General features: G+C 37.6%; 1 protein-coding gene across 7 annotated transcripts in view; it reads right to left on the bottom strand.

The window, feature by feature from the left end:
* Positions 1-16,918, bottom strand: part of LOC140728345 (serine/threonine-protein phosphatase 6 regulatory ankyrin repeat subunit C-like) — a 165,237-nt gene that overhangs the window by 97,429 nt on the left and 50,890 nt on the right. For all 7 annotated transcript variants that reach the window (XM_073046935.1, XM_073046939.1, XM_073046941.1 and 4 more), the window contains exons 2-5: positions 15,441-15,524; positions 11,490-11,568; positions 9,057-9,127; positions 1,345-1,545 (exon numbers count right to left, since the gene is read on the bottom strand). In XM_073046935.1, the coding sequence (XP_072903036.1) occupies positions 1,345-1,545; positions 9,057-9,127; positions 11,490-11,568; positions 15,441-15,524 (435 nt within the window). The remainder of the gene's footprint in view (positions 1-1,344; positions 1,546-9,056; positions 9,128-11,489; positions 11,569-15,440; positions 15,525-16,918) is intronic.

The following is a 16,918-nucleotide window of genomic DNA, read 5'->3' as shown; positions in this document are numbered from 1 at the left end:
TATGAAAGGTGCTATAAATGCCACTGCAAACAAATTTGGTAAGTATAGTATGGAAATTACCAAAAGTTAAAAATTCATTTTGAAATAAGATGCCAAAGGGAATGGCATTGAAAATAAACCTCAAAATATGAAGCCAAGACAACACACGTCATAGAGTAATACAGCATGGAAAGAGGCCCTTCTGCCTAACAGGTCCATCCCAACTACAGTATCCTCCCCACTAGTCCCAGTTACCCACATTCAGCCCATAATTCTCCAAGCCCTTCCCCTCCATGTACCTATATCTCAGTGCCTCTAAAATATTGCATTTGTATCCATCTCGATGACTTCCTCAGGCAGTTCATTCCAGGTACTCACTACCTTCTGTATAAGGAAGTTACCTTTAAGGTCTCTTTTAAATCTATCCCTTCTCATCTTCTCTCATTTTGGACTCTTCAACTCTACAGAAAATAATACAACTGTTCACCTTATCCATACTCCTCTTGGTTTTATAACTTCTTTGAGATCACCCCTCATTATCCTATGCTCTAAGGAATACAGCTCCATTGACAAAGATGTAACTTCTCAAGTGAATTTCCAGGACCTCTCTTGAAATCCATTATTTTCTCCATTACTCTTCCTAATCTACCAGGTTCCACATTCCAGTTTTAAAAGTGGAATACCATGTATCTTACCCCTTTTTCTCTCCGTGAAAAAGATAAATTAACAAGTCAATTACTTGTGATCCATTAGTCCCTACAGCATCTTCTTTTAAGGACTTGGTACCTCATTTTTAAAATACTCTGCTACTCACACCACACATGCTCTTTGAAGAAAATGTGTACTCTTTTTATTCTGCCTTTTATTACCATTAAAGATCATTTTATAAAACGACTCCTCCAGTCCACTGGATTTCCAATTTGCATATATGCCAAAATTTACTTTTAGATGAATACTGTCCGCTGGTAAAATTTCTTAACTTTAAAGTGGAGCCTTTGTCTTTTAGGATTATACTCTGTTTTCCTTTAAATCTACAACAGTAATTAAGTACTAACTTTTGTTTGCTTAAGTCTTCTGAAATACCTTGCAATGTTTTACAACATTAAGCAAATCAGATATTCCATTTACTTTCAGGATTGAAGATTATAAATGAGTTGGAGACCAACACACACAAAACACTGGACAAACTCAGCAAATCAGGTAGCATCTATAGAGGAAACTAAACTGTCTACTTTTCAGGTCTTTGAAGACAGGATTTTAGATAGAACTGGCTTGAAAATCAGTTAGACAGCAAGCATTTGAATTCCTGTCACAAGCCTCCATTTTACCTACACACACACACACACACAAACACATTTAACATACCTCTACATGTCCATTGAGAGCAGCATGATGCAAAGCCGTCCTACCTCCTCTATCAGATACATTGACACTGCTGAGCAATGGAATGATTGCTTCTGCACATTTAATTGCCTTTTTGGCAGCAGCCACATGCAAGGGTGTCTGCCAATTTTTGTCACGGGCATTGACATCAGCAGAATGTTTGATCAAAACACGAACTGCTTCCTGAAAAAGAAATTAGAATTTCTGATGTACAAAGGTGACTAAAACATGACATTGTATCTCGCAGGGTCATACAAATATACCACATGGAAACAGGCCCTTTATCCTGCTTGCAATCCTGCCAACAATCAACACCCATTAAGACTAATCCTACATTTAATCTCTATTTTGTTCTTTCTCATCTATTGATCTGTATAATTTCTGTTGTAAAAAATAATTACTAGGGTCACTAATTTTCCTTTTACAAAAAATCTTCCAGCTGTTCACTTTTAATCAAAATTTAATTCAAGCAAAGCAAGGAAACAGAATGCTATTTGGTGCTCGGCTTACAAGACAAATATTGGTTCATCTCCGATGGCTTATGCCACCTATCTACAGAATTTCACTGCTTCAGCAATATCTTCCTCCGCTATGATGTCCCAATGCTATTGGCTGTGACTGGCAGTTCCAACATAAACAACCAAATCTCAATGTGTGTGCACGTGCCAAGAGAATAATCATATTTGGAAAAATCAAAATAGTCGCTAGATTTCTCATTGAGTTCAACAGTAGGGTCCACTGCAATTCCCTGTTATACCTGGGAATCCCCCTCAGAACCTGAGCTAATCAGACTCAATACAGAAATTGAAACCCCACTGATTTCATTCCAATTGCAGATTAGGAGAAAAGGAAAAGTCATTTTTTAAAAGTGATTTTGCTGTAGTTGAATGCTTTTAATTGATTAGAATTAACTTAAACAAGTAACTTAATTATTTTCAGAATGTTAGACACTTAAACTTTGGTATTCCAGAACCACTTTGATCTTACTCAAACAAATTCCAGAATCCATTATATTTTGCTCTTCGTCACACTCCCAGATTTCACTTCATCATTGTTTCATACAACAGTTCCAGTACACTCTGTTCAAAGTAAAATGTTTTGATTAACTACGTGTTTACAACCTAGTGTGGCTTAAACAGTGGTGCCTTAATCAAATTACTGAATACATTTAATGTAATGAAATTCAGATGACCGCTGTCATGATTATAAATTTTCAAATGAGACCAGAAGTGGTGTGTTGCTGGATAGTGAAGAAAGTTGTCTGTTATAACAGAATCTCGATCAACAAGGACAGTAGGCAAGGTAAAACAGATAGAATTTAATTTTGAAAACTGTTACATGATGCAATTCGTGAAGTGATGTAATTTGGGAAGTTAAGCCAGGCCAAGACAAACACTGACTAGCAGAGCCCTGAGAAGTGTTACTTAACAGTGAAACCTTGAGATACCAGGAGACAGTTCCCTGAAAGTGGTGACACAGCTAGACAGATCTAAGGTCTGCATGTCTTCCTCGGCTGAAGCGTTAAGTATACAGGAGTTGGGATGTCATGTTGCAATTATACAAGGTTGGATCTGGTCACCATGCTATAAGAAGGGCCATAAGACATAGCAGCAGAATTAGGCCATTCAGTCCATCAAATCTCAACCCAATTCTCCTGTCTTCTCCCCATAACCTTTGATGTCCTTACTAATCAAGAAGCTATCAACCTCCACCTTAAATATACCCAATTCCTTGGCCTCCACAGCTTTCTGTGCAAGTGAATTTACAGATACTACACCTTCTGGCTAAAGCAATTTCTCCATATCTCTGTTCTAAAAGGATGTCCTGGTATTCTGAGGCTGTAGCATTCATTTCAAGAGGACTAGAATACTAAAGCAAGGATATAATGTGGATGCTTTATAAGGAATTCATCAGACTGTATTTGGAATATTGTGAGCAGTTTTGTGTCCCTTATTAGACAACGAAGAGATGGTTTCAGAAGGCAGAGGACAGCTAGTGGATTTCTTCAAGTTAGTGGACTGGGTCATGTTCAAGGACTTAACTGTGGATCTGAATGAATACACCAGGGCTGTTACAAACTTTATTAAAATGTTTGTAGATGAGTCTGTCCCTACAAACTTCTACAGAGTCTACCCCAACCAGAAGCCCTAGATAAACTATGAGATCTGCAATCTGCAGAGGTATTCAAGTCCGGTGACCAAGAAAGTTACAAAAAATGCAGATATGATCTCTGGAAAGATATCTGATGGGCTAAGTAGCAATTCCGGACTAAACTTGAATCAACAAAGGATGCTCAACAGTTGCAGCAGGGTTTGAATGCTATCATCTCTTATAAAGTGAAATCAAGCACCATACATAAAGAAACAACAGGGCTTCACTTCCAGATGAGTTCAATGCATACTGAGCTCATTTTTACAGTAAAAAACATGGAGGCATCACAAACTCAAACAGCCCCAGATGATACTGTGATTTCAGTCTCTGAGGCCGACATGCAACCAGCCTTCAGGAGGATGAACCCATAAAAAGCATCCAGCCCAGGCGGGGCACCTAGCCAAGTACTAAAGACCCATGCTGATCAACTGGCTGGACAGTTCACTGAGATCTTTAACTTCATGCTTTGGCAGTCTGAGGTACCCATCTGCTTCAAACAGACTTTAGTTATACCGGTGCCTAAGAATACAGCAAATTGCATCAATGACTATCATCCAGTAGCATTTACAAACAGTGATGAAGAGTTTGATGATGAAACATATCAAATACAGCCTGGAGAGTGACTTGGATCCACTCAAATTTGCCTACCAGAGCAAAACGTCCACAGCAGGTGCCATCTCATTAGCTCTTCACTCAACTGTGGAACATCTGGACCAGGATGCTCCCTATCAACTAAAGCTCAGCATTCAATGCCCTCATCCCCAGAAAACTAATCAATAACCTTCAAAACCTTAGCCTCAATACCTCCTTGTGCAATTGGATCTTTTGATTTCCTCACTTGCAGATCCCAGTCAGTTTGGATTGGCAACATCTCCTCCACAATATCCATCAACACAGGTACACCACTAGGCTATGTGCTTCGCCCCCTACTCTGCTCGCTTTACAGTTATAACTCAGCACAGTTCCAATGTCATATTTAAGTTTGCTGATGATACCACTGTCATAGGCAAAATCAAAGACACTACGAATCACCATGTAGGAGGAAGATTTAGAATCTGGCTGAGTGATGCCACAACAACAACCTCTTACTCAATGTCAGCAAGACTAAGGAGCTGATTATTGATTCAAGAGAAAGAAACCAGAGCCAGTCCTCATCGGAGGATCAGAGGTAGAGAGGGTCAGCAACTTTAAATTCCTCAGTGTTATCATTTCAGGGGACCTGGCCTGGGCTCAGCACACATCAGCAATTACAAAGAAAGCACAGCAGTGCCTCTACTTGCTTAGGAGTTTGTGGAGATTCTGCATGACATCTAAAACTTTGACAAAGTTCTACTGATGTATAGTGGTGAGCATATTGACTGGTTGAATCACAGCTTGGCATGAAAACACTGTTGCCTTTGAATGGAAAATCCTACAAGAAGTAGTGGATACAGCCCAGCCCACCATACAGCCATCTCCACCTTTTAACACATCTACAAGAAGTGTTGTTGCAGGAAAGCAGCATCCATCATCAGGGATCCCCCACCACCAAGGTCATGCTCTCTTCTCACTGCTGTCATCTGGAAGAAGGTACAGGAGCTTCCTCACAATATCAGGATCAGGAACAGCTATTACCCCTCAATAATCAGGCTCTTGAATCAAAGGGGATAACATCACTCAACTTCACTTGCCCCATAATTGAAACGTTCCCAAAATCTATGGACTCACTTTCAAGTACTTTTCATCTCATGCTCTTGATATTTATGTATTAAAATTTATTACTTTGTATTTACACTCCTTGTTGTCTTTTGCACACTGGTTGAACACCCAAGTTGGGAGGGCTTTCATTGATCTTGTTATGATTATTATTCTATAGATTTATTGAGTATGCCTGCAAGAAAATGAATCTTAGGGTTGTATAAAGTGACATACATGTACAAACCCCATTTCCAGAAAAGTTGGGATATTTTCCAAAATGCAATAAAAACAAAAATCTGTGATATGTTAATTCACGTGAACCTTTATTTAACTGACAAAAGTACAAAAAGATTTTCAATAGTTTTACTGACCAACTTAATTGTATTTTGTAAATATACACAAATTCAGAATTTGATGGCTGCAACACACTCAACAAAAGTTGGGGCAGAGGCATGTTTACCATTGTGTTGTGTCACCTTTCCTCTTAATAACACTTTTTAATCGTTTTGGAACTGAGGATACTAATTGTAGTAGATTTGCAATTGGAAATTTTGTCCATTCTTGCTTGATATAAGACTTCAGCTGCTCAACAGTCCGTGGTCTCCGTTGTCTGATTCTCCTCTTCATGGTGCGCCATACATTTTCAATAGGAGATAGATCTGGACTGGCAGCAGGCCAGTCAAGCACACGCACTCTGTGTCTACAAAGCCACGCTGTTGTAGCCCGTACAGAATGTGGTCTGGCATTGTCCTGCTGAAATGAGCATGGATGTCCCGGGAAGAGATGTCGCCTTGATGGCAACATACGTCTCTCTAAAATCCTAATATAGGCCTCAGAGTCAATGGTACCTTCACATACATGCAACTCACCCATGCCATGGGCACTGATGCACCCCCATACCATCACAGATGCTGGCTTTTGCACCTTTCGCTGATAACAATCAGGATGGTCATTTACATCTTTGGCACGGAGAACTCGATGCCTGTTTTTTCCGAAAACTAGCTGAAATGTGGACTCATCTGACCACAGCACATGGTTCCACAGTCTTTCGGTCCATCTGAGATGAGCTTGGGCCCAGAGAACTCACCGGCGTTTCTGCATTGAGTTGATGCATGGCTTCCTCCTTGTGTAATACAGTTTCAAGTTGCATTTCTGGATGCAGCGACGGACTGTGTTAAGTGACAATAATTTTCCGAAGTACTCCCGAGCCCAGGTGGCTATAATTGTCACAGTAGCATGACGGTTTCTTAGGCAGTGCCGCCTGAGGGCTGGAAGATCACGTGCATTCAACAGTGGTTTCCGACCTTGCCCTTTACGCACTGAGATGTCTCTGAATCTTTTCACAATATTATGTACTGTAGATGTTGAAAGACCTAAATTCTCTGAAATCTTGAATTGAGAAATGTTCCTTTTGAACTGACTAACAATTCTCTCACGAATTTTGGCACAAAGGGGTGAGCCACGACCCATCCTTGCTTGCAAAGACTGAGCCTTTGATGGACGCTACTTTTATACCCAGTCATGATACCTCACCTGCTACCAATTAGCCTGCTTAATGTGGAGTCTTCCAAACCAGTGTTACTTGAATATTCTGTGCACTTTTCAATCTTATTTTAACTCTGTCCCAACTTTTGTTGAGTGTGTTGCAGCCATCAAATTCTAAATTTGTGTATATTTACAAAATACAATTAAGTTGGTCAGTAAAACTATTGAAAATCTTTTCTTTGTACTTTTGTCAGTTAAATAAGGGTTCACGTGAATTAACATATCACAGATTTTTGTTTTTATTGCATTTTGGAAAATATCCCAACTTTTCTGGAAATGGGGTTTGTACTTCCATAATAAGTTATTTGAACTTATCTAAGAAAGGATATGCTGGCATTGGAGAGGGTTCAGAGGAGGTCAACAAGAATAATCCCAGGAATGAAAGGGCTCATGTATGGGGAGCATTTAATGTCTCTAGGCCTGTACTCACTAGAATTTAGAAGAAGGAGGGGCTGGAGTTTCAATGAAACTTGTCAAAAAATGAAAGGCCCAGGTAGAGTGGAAGTTTTTCTTTATATATAATGGAAGAGTCTAAGGATGTGATCAAGCTCAAGAGTATGCAGGAAAGATTCACAGGAATTCTGACTAGACTGTAAGGAGACTATAAGGCTTAAGTTATAAGAAGAATTTGGATAGGCTGGGACTACTTTTCCTGGAGTGAAGAAGACTGAAAGATGACTTTGTAGAGCATTATAAAAAACATGAAGAGCATGGATAAGGTATATAGTCACAGTCCTTTTACTATGCTAAGGAAATCTAAAAGAATTTAGAAAAAGTAGGTTTACGCAAAGAGACTTAAAGGGGATCTGAGTTTTTCCACATAGTGCAGTAGACTTTTGGAACAAGCCGCTAGAGCAGGTGGTAGAAACAAATATTACTGCAACATTTAAAAGTTATTTGGACAAGTCCCTGGGTAGAAAAGGTTTAGAAAAAGGTCAAATACAGACAAATGAAATTAACATAGATTTGCATCTTGGTGGGAATGAACAGATTGGGGCGAATTACCTGTTTCTGTGCTGCACAACTCTATGAGCCTATGGTTACCTCTCATTAGATGACTTCCATAGAATGGAAACTTGCAAGGGATTAAAAATGCCTTTGGGAGAAACTGGATTTAAAGGTTAATTTAAATCCATTACATAAATGGCTATTTGTGATCCACATCCAAATTAGAATGTGATTTCAATAAATTAATATTCAACATTGAATTTTGAAAACTAACAGCTATTAAAGCATTTTACATGATTGGTTGATAAATCCATTGTAGCCTCAATTGCTAAGTATTAAACAAACTTTTGTAATGAGAAGACTACACTCTGAAAAATAAAACTCATTGCCCTAAGATCAGTGTGCACAGAGAAAGGATAAAGCTAAAACTGCAATTTTCAGTGATGTTTCAGGCATTACAAAGCCTGTCACAACTTTCATTCTTTGCAGTTTAAACCATATGGTACCATCACTAAAAGCGTTTTTTCCATTGAACTGTTATCAAAATTTTTTGCATTTTTACTATGTGAGAATGAACAAAAAAAAATCAGTGTAGCGAGGAAAACTTAACTCTGTTATATTCTTCCTCAAGTTATTGAAGGGAGCATAAAATGCAGAGTTAAGTCTTCATCTAGGTAGAAGACTTACCATGGTCTTCTACCTAGATCCTCATTCCCATATTTTTTTGCAATACAATATTCATCAAAGCACAATTTTTAACAGTGAATGAAGCTATTTTGTTTTGGTTCATACAATTATAAATGGCAGAATAAAAGAAATTGGGCATATCACTAGATTTGGAGATATCTGAAGATCATTTGTGTCAGAACAGGTAATATGAATATAATGGGAAATACAAAATATGTTAGAGCTGGTTAAGTCAATGTATTTACTTCTGACTGTAACATTAGTTCTTCATTGTGGTTTTACTAAATTAATCTGTTTAATTAATTTGTAACTGCACAATGGCAGTAAATCTTTGTGATCGTGATTGATTGCCCTTCTCAAAATAAAACTATATAATCCATAACTGATCATGACTGAGCTTTGAATTCACAACTGAAATCATATGAGTAGCACAATTTTAATTTTAACCAAAATAATCACTCAGTGCTGTGAGACACATGACTGTAAAGGAAAACAGCCTCAATTTTTACCATCAAAAGTAGAGCAAAATAAATAAATACTATTTAAAATGAATATTTAGTAACAAAGTTTGTAGATACTAAATAATCAACGTTCTATAATTTAATTATTTACTTATGCTTCTCCAAATCTCCCTACAAAATATGTACCAAAGAACAGTCCTACAAATGTCAAGTTGTAAAACTTACATCTTTTTGTGAAGCAATGGCACGATGCAATGGAGTTAGCCACATGTTATCCTTAGCATTAACTCGAGCTCCTGTAGAATAAAAATGACAAATAACTTGATCTAGTGCCCTGATAATAAATAGAAGCACTGATTAAGGTTTTACCTGAGTGCACTACATTCAGGGTTCTATTATTTCTTCTTGTTGTACAACAGTACAACAAATTTTAGCGATTTTAATATATGGATAAGTGACATCAACAGAAAATTCATGAATGCACTATGCAAACCTGTGGAAAAGAAGTTTTAAACAGCTGTCTTTAGACAAGTATACAAATTTTGAGAATCTTACAGAATCCACTGAAACAAGAACTTACTCATCCAGTGGCGTAATATTTTCCAGCAAGGTTCACACATACATCCTCTTAAGACTTCACATTGAACTCTGGTGGCCACATCCTCATAGGCAGGTTCTATTTACACATAACCTATGCTTACTGACCTGGCTTGGTTCTTGGTCTGTTAGTACCTCAACCACCCCTGCCCTATTTCTATGACCTCTTAAGCCATGTGCACCTCTAATTTTGGATTTTACTCTATATGCTGAGAGTCCCCTAGTCGTGCAAGGACCTCATTTTTGTGAAATATCTACAAATTGAATTTCTCCAAATTAGAAACAACTTCCTCCAAAATTGTAACATGGAGTCTTTAGGCTCGACAGCCCTAGACTGGGAAAGGTCAGTATAGGTGATAGCAATTGTTACCAGCAAGTGAGCTGTGACAAATGTTTATTTGAATGCAGCCTGACAAAAATATCAACAGTTCAATTTTTTTTAATGTGCACAAATGACAGATGGCTCAGAGTTCATAACATTTGACCTTACCTGAAGGACAGTTTGGGAAAAAAGAAATCACAGGCTTTTACTGGGAGCCTTCTTGGTATTATTTCCTGTTGAAGAGATTTGAGTACTATACCCGAGAGCAGAGTTGGGGAGAATTTACATAAAATCAGATTTTCTTAAATCAGGTCTTCCATTAACACAGAAGCACCATGTATCACTGACCATAAAAGTCACAGACTGCTAACCAAGATTTCAACTGCCTGGATTGCAAGTTTGCAACATTCCTCCCTGAAATTGTCCATTTTTGTCTCCTATGTTGATCACCATTTTTAATATTTAAGCAACTTGCACTCAATCTTCTGATAAAATTGTTTCAAGATACGTTGAGACCTTTAATTTTGTTGAAGATGCTATGTAACTGAAAATTGTTTTTGTGTGACTTGAGGGATTCACCTGAATAGATGCAAACATTTCCAATTGAAAACCAGAAATTCCAAGGCAGAAAAAAAAGGCGACTGCCTCACAAGATCTAGTACCATGACCCAACTCAGTTCCAAAACATCTCCTATAATAATTGCCTCAAAATATAATGGTTCAGTGTTTTTCTCCCCAGTACAAATGAAAATTGACTTGAAAACTGCAACTGAGATCATCCTATTCTTATCTTTCATATTTAGGCCACTCACCAATTTCATAGCTAACAAATCTCCTGCTTCTGAGATTTCCCAGTAATTCCAGGATTCTTGATATTCTTTAACCTAATACAAAGTTTCTTCAGAATATTTCTAGCTCCCAAACTCTTCAATCCCCAAGTTCCAAAGCCCCCAATTACTCCAAAGTCCCATAGCATCCTATTGTCCAATGTCCCCGTCGTCAGACATTTACCTTACTTTTACTGATATAAGGCCCCAATCCTCAGTCAACTCTTTTCTCTGGCCTCAATCCCAAAGTAGTACACTTTCCATTCAATAACACCTCAGACACGAATACCAAAACAGAAATCAACCATTTTGTATTCCATTTGATTCACAATTTCTAGACCAGCTCCCATTTGTCAAAGGCCAATCATACTTTAAGGATATCTTAAGCTCTGTATAGCAAAGTAAATATTATCGAAGTCAACATATGGGCAAACAAAACTGAAAATTTTCTTAATAAGATAAACAGATAACTTATTTTTACTGTCCATTAAAGAGCCAGAAAAGAGAATTGATTGATCTTGAAATAGCTACTGTACTACTAGGGCATCAAAGATTGTGGGGAGAAGGCAAGAGAAAGGGGTGAGAATGATAATAAATCAGCCATGATGGAATGGAGGAGCAGACTCAAAATGCCAAATGACCTAATTCTGCTCCTACGTCTTATGGTCTTAGTAACACAAAGATATGGTAATAGGTTTTCCCCCATATAATCCTCAGATTTTTTCATTAATCTGATAAAAATTGAAAAATAAATCAAATAAAACAAATCCAACAATTCCTTAATTTTTTCATGAGCACCATTTTGAATCTATATGAAATTCTATTCTATGTTTATGTCCAAAAACAACTAAAGTTTGTTACTGATATTCCCATTTGGTCTTCAGAAATAAGCATGCAACCCAATGAAATTACCTGACAGGATAAGGAGTTCAATAATTTCAGCATCACCCAGATAGGCAGCCGCATGGAGTGGTGTCCGTTTCTCAGAATCCTTTTGGAATAAAAATAACTCCAGTAATAAAATGCACTGCACTCTTTAAAATGTTATTAATAAATAATGAAGTTGTGATTGTACCCATGACAAGGACTGTACCTGGGTCTCAGGCATTGCAAAGCAGTGGCTCTACTTAGCGTGCCATCCAAAAGTTACTCGTTTTAACTACTTAGAAAATAAAATGTCCATTGACATCTTAGTCAAATCCTGAAATCATATCAAATAGCACAAAGAAACAAGGCAAGCAGGAATTTATACTTTGTGTGCTTCCACCAAGCACGCTGGACTAGATTTTTTTTTTACATTTTCTTTTCTCCAATCCCTGAGAACTGGCTGGACAAACAGAGTACTTTGTGAAAACCAATTGCATGCAGCAAGCTTGCACTAACAACAAAGGAGATAATAGTTTTTTTTTGCTGAAGTTGATTTGATGACGTTTTACCCAGGATCTCAGGAGGACTCCCTGACCTCTTTTCAACACAAAGCTTTCCCAGTCTTTTGTCAGACACAAGAAATATTTCAATAAATTATTAAACCTTCTGACCAGGTGCAATAATCAATACTTATGATCTGATACGGTATAAAATGGTTTTCACCAATTGTCAAATTAATTATGGTAACTGGGGAAAAAAGCAAACATTACATTTATATATAATCTCACCATGTCTTCATGACATCTTAAAGTTAATAAATTCCTTTTCAAATAAAGGCAAGGGTAATAATTATTTTTGCACAGGAAGTTCAACAAACAGTTAATAAGATAAATTCTAAGCAGCATTTCCTCAGTTTGGTATAATAGCAACATTAAAATGACAAATCTTGGGAATGAAGAGTGAACCCACAGCTCTCTTAGCTCAGACAAGAAAGCTCTTAACTAAGTCAAATTAACAGGAGTTCAGCCACAAAGATCAGGTTGTTCAGACAGGAATAGTTTCTAATTCAGCAAATCAGTTAACCAGGGATCACACATCAACGTGTGAATTTGACATTCACTGGCTCTTGCTGGATTGATGTGTGTTATTATATAGGTTGAGTACTCCTTATCCGAAATTCCAAAATCAAATTTTTTTTTGAGCACTGACATAGCGTCACAAATGAAAAATTCCACAAGGCGCCGAGAAGGTTCCCAGGCAATACACAGGTCTCTGCGTACCACATACAGTTCTGAGAAGTGACCTTACATATGTGATGAACAGAAGTTAAAGAAAAATAGAAAAGCAATACATAAAGTGAACAATGAAGATCTCAATTGTGTATTGAAAAAGTGAATTCATCAGTGGAGTGAATGTATGCCACTTAACAGTATGATTATGAAACATGCAAATATCTATCACACAAACTGAAAATTGAAGGCAAATGTTTGATACACAAAATGACTAAAAATATATGAAACTACACCCCCACACCCCCCTCACCCCACCATCGTAGTTTTTGTGGAACAGGTGGCTGTTTCAAATCAATGTGGATATGAAGCCAATCGTACCACTGGAACCTGGTAATAGAATCGGTCAGAGGCAATCATTGAACTCCGATACAGTCTGTGGACGACTCAGCTTCATCACATCAGATTGTGCTCCAACTGCAGACTGGTCATTCTGTGAACTTCACACCAGCTATACACAAGTCGTATATGTAACATAAATGGATTTTGTGTTTAAACTTGGGTCCCATCCCCAAGGTATCTCATTACATAGATGCAAAATTCCAAACTCTGAAACACATCCGGCCCCAAGCATTTCTGGTAAAGGATGCTCAACCTGTACTATATGGCAATTGGATTGTTGGCTGTTACATCCACTACATCAAGATGACCCCCAATGCTGAACTCAGCAGTAAATAATATTCATTCAGCCCTAATCGGGTGGCAATGGAGTTGAGTTCCACTAAGGATTTATCTATTTCTGCACTTCTTGGCTCTGTACTCCCTAGTAGCTTGTCCAGATTAATTGTTAACCCTCTTGTTAGACACACTTTGCGTATATGGGCTCAGTTTAGGAAATTTTATGGTTTCTATGGTTTTTCCTTTTCTAGCCCTATCTTACATAATCACCTTTTTTTACCTACTACGTATGATTCAGCATTCCATGATTGGTATAGGAAGGGCATTAGACATTTTGAAGATCTTTTTATTGATAATCACTTCGCATCCTTTCAACAGCTCTCTACTAAGTTCAATCTGCCTAATGCTCATTTTTTTAGATATCTCCAAATTAGACACTTCATTAATCCTTTAATTCCTAACTTCCCTGAAATGCCTGAGAAAAATGTTATGGATTTATTTCTTTCTATTAATCCACTGGGTAAAGGTTTAATATCATTTATTCGTGATAAATTAGCACTCTTACGACATGCCCCTGCGGATAAAATTAGAATGGTTTGGGAGCATGATTTAAATATCTCCTTATCTGATGAGACTTGGGACTCGATTCTCAAATCGGTTAATTCAACCTCTCTTTGTGCTCGCCATTGCCTTTTACAGTTTAAGATTGTTCATAGAGCCCATATGTCTAAATCTAAACTATCTCGATTTTACCCTAATATTAGTCCTCTTTGTGATAAATGCAAAAGGGGCGAGGCCTCTCTTATTCATATGTACTGGTTCTGTCCTAGCTTGGAGAAATTTTGGAAAGATGTCTTCATAACTTTATCTTATATTCTGAATCACCACCTAGAACCTAACCCTTTAATTGCTCTGTTTGGTTTTTTGGGTGAGACAGATTTACGTTTGAGTCCGACTAAGTGTCGAATATTATCTTTTGCTTCTCTCCTGGCTAGACGTTTAATCCTCCTTAGATGGAGAGATGTTGCCCCGCCCACGCATGCTCAATGGCTTAATGATATTATGTCCTGCTTAGACCTTGAAAAAATTCATTATTCAGTTCTTAATTCGGATATAAAGTTCCATAAGGTCTGGGGACCTTTTATTGAGTACTTTCATAACCTTCCTCTTAACTAAGGTTTTTTTTTTCGGTCCCTTGCTTTCAGCTCCTTTTTTTTGGTGGTAGGCATTAATACCTTCTGTTTTTAAGTGTACTTACAGTTTTGGGGGTTTGAATGTCCTGATTTATATTCTCTATATTGTGTTGTGGTTGGTCTGGAGCTCTTTATTGTTGCGAGGCTTGGGGAGGATACTAATTTTACATGTCTTCAATTTGGGTGCTTTCTCAACTATCTTTTTTTGTATTATATTATTATTGTATGTTTATTTTTGCACTGTATTAAGGTTCTTCATTTTGATTTGGGGGTTTTTTATCTGTAGCGATGTAGAAAATGCATAAAAAAACTAATTAAAAAAATAATAATAATATTCATTCAGCAAAGGCAAATTGACTAGCATGCAAGTCAACAAGAGAAACATGGAAAATAACATATTAATTGAACAGAATCTTATATCACCCTCTTCAGATATATTGAACAAACAAATTCCCAGGCATAGAACACTGGCTTTACTGCCCTCAAGCAGTGTCTCCATTAGGTACAGCATTACATGCAAATGAACTGTGTGCACAGTAGCTTGGGCACAATAACCTCTTATATACGAATAAATAAGTTCATTCATTAGGTCCATTTGTTGCAAGGCCATCCATATGCATTGATGCAAATTAGCTTTTAACATCCTTCAAAAATTTAAAGAGAAATCTGACCAACAATATTTTCTTAAATGTATGGCCAATCTTGAAATAAATTATGTGCATCAGGCAAATATAATGAATGAAAAAGTCTCAGGTCTGGTCAACAGATGCAATGTTGTTCAGTTTGTTGAACTTGCCCAATAATCATGGCCCCAATCCAAAACATTATTCAATGAAAGAACAGCATTTGCTCAAGAAACAGGTTTTCAATTAAAAAAAACCTTTTAAGTGACTTACCAAAGCATTGACATCTTCCGTTTTATAAATTAACACACGTACTTCTTCAGAATCACCACTAAAAATTGCGCGGACCAACGGAGGCTAGAAGAAAAGAAAAACTGTTAGTAGTTCCATTTCATGTTATTCATTTTATATATACACATATTCAGAAAAGGTTCAAGCAAATAAGTATCTATAGTGAAAAACACAATTGTCTAATATGGACTAAAAAACACAGCATTCCAATTTCAAGAGATATGACAAAAGCTATGTGCAAGCCATTCATTAACAATCTCTTTTCATTTAAGCCCAAGTTGCATCAAGAATCCTGCAAAAAAATTTAAAAACATTGTCTATAGACATTTTCTGATTTTACTTCTAAACTCCAGCACCCACTTCATTGTTAAAAATCATTTTTTTCTTCTTTCCTTCCTCAACAAGGTAGACAAAGTTTAGGGCACGTGCTTCAAATCAACAGATATTTTCAACAACAGAAGATGCTAGAAAACTCAGCAATATTTGGCAATCTCCCCAATTTTCCACACCTTTGCCTCCACTCAATTTCCTGATCCTAACCTTTCACCTCACTGGTCTGCACATTCCACAGATCATTCATCACAATTTCTTCCACTTCTGCCAGTAGACCAGCATCAGGTACATACTACACTCTTCTCCCTTTGTAGCATTTCAAAGGGGTCTTCCATCCCCACCAGACACTCCCTAATCTACACATTTTTTCACCATGGGAACTGCATCAGGTGCAACATCCATCCTAATAACTCTTCCCTTCCACCATCCAAGGACCTAAACACTCTTTCCAGGAAAACCAGTGATTCATTTGTATGCCTGTCAATCTAGGCTACACACAGTGGAGTCTAAACTTAAGAAGCCAAACATCAATTCGGTGCACTTATGTTTAGTCTGCAGGAGTGACCCTGGCTCTTAATAGCCTGCTTCCTCCATCCCACTCACAGTGAATTTATTTGTCTCTAATTTCCTGGTTCACAAGTCTCAAGGTTGTGAAACGGCACCTAATCTGCTGCCTGAAATTGCAGCCTTCCAGACCCAACAGTACATTTTCCAACCCCTAATAACTCATTTTCCAAGTCATACTTCAATGATACTGACTCAGATTCACCCCGCACACCACCCACCTCCCAAAACACCACATAAGGCTACCCTGGACCTATTGTTTGCAACACTTCTTTGCAACCTCCAAATATCCATTAACAACCCCAGTCTCAAGCTATCACGGTCGTTTACTTTGCCCCATTTATCCCTTTTGCAACTTTGCTGCATTTTAAAACTATCTTTTTTCTTTCCAAAGATGATGCTGGAAAATGCACCAAAATGTTCTTGTTTCAGATTTCCAGCTTTTTCTATTTGTGTATTTTTCATACAGTGGATTCCAGTTAATCAGGCCATCGGTTAAATCAGGGCAACCGCTTAGTTGGGCCAACTCCTAAAGAACAAAATCTAATCAAGAAAACAGCCAG

The sequence above is a fragment of the Hemitrygon akajei genome, chromosome 5, assembly GCF_048418815.1.
Source record: "Hemitrygon akajei chromosome 5, sHemAka1.3, whole genome shotgun sequence".
Lineage (NCBI taxonomy): Eukaryota > Metazoa > Chordata > Chondrichthyes > Myliobatiformes > Dasyatidae > Hemitrygon > Hemitrygon akajei.
Note: the sequence above shows the minus strand (reverse complement) of the source record. Positions and strands in the feature narration are given on the sequence as shown.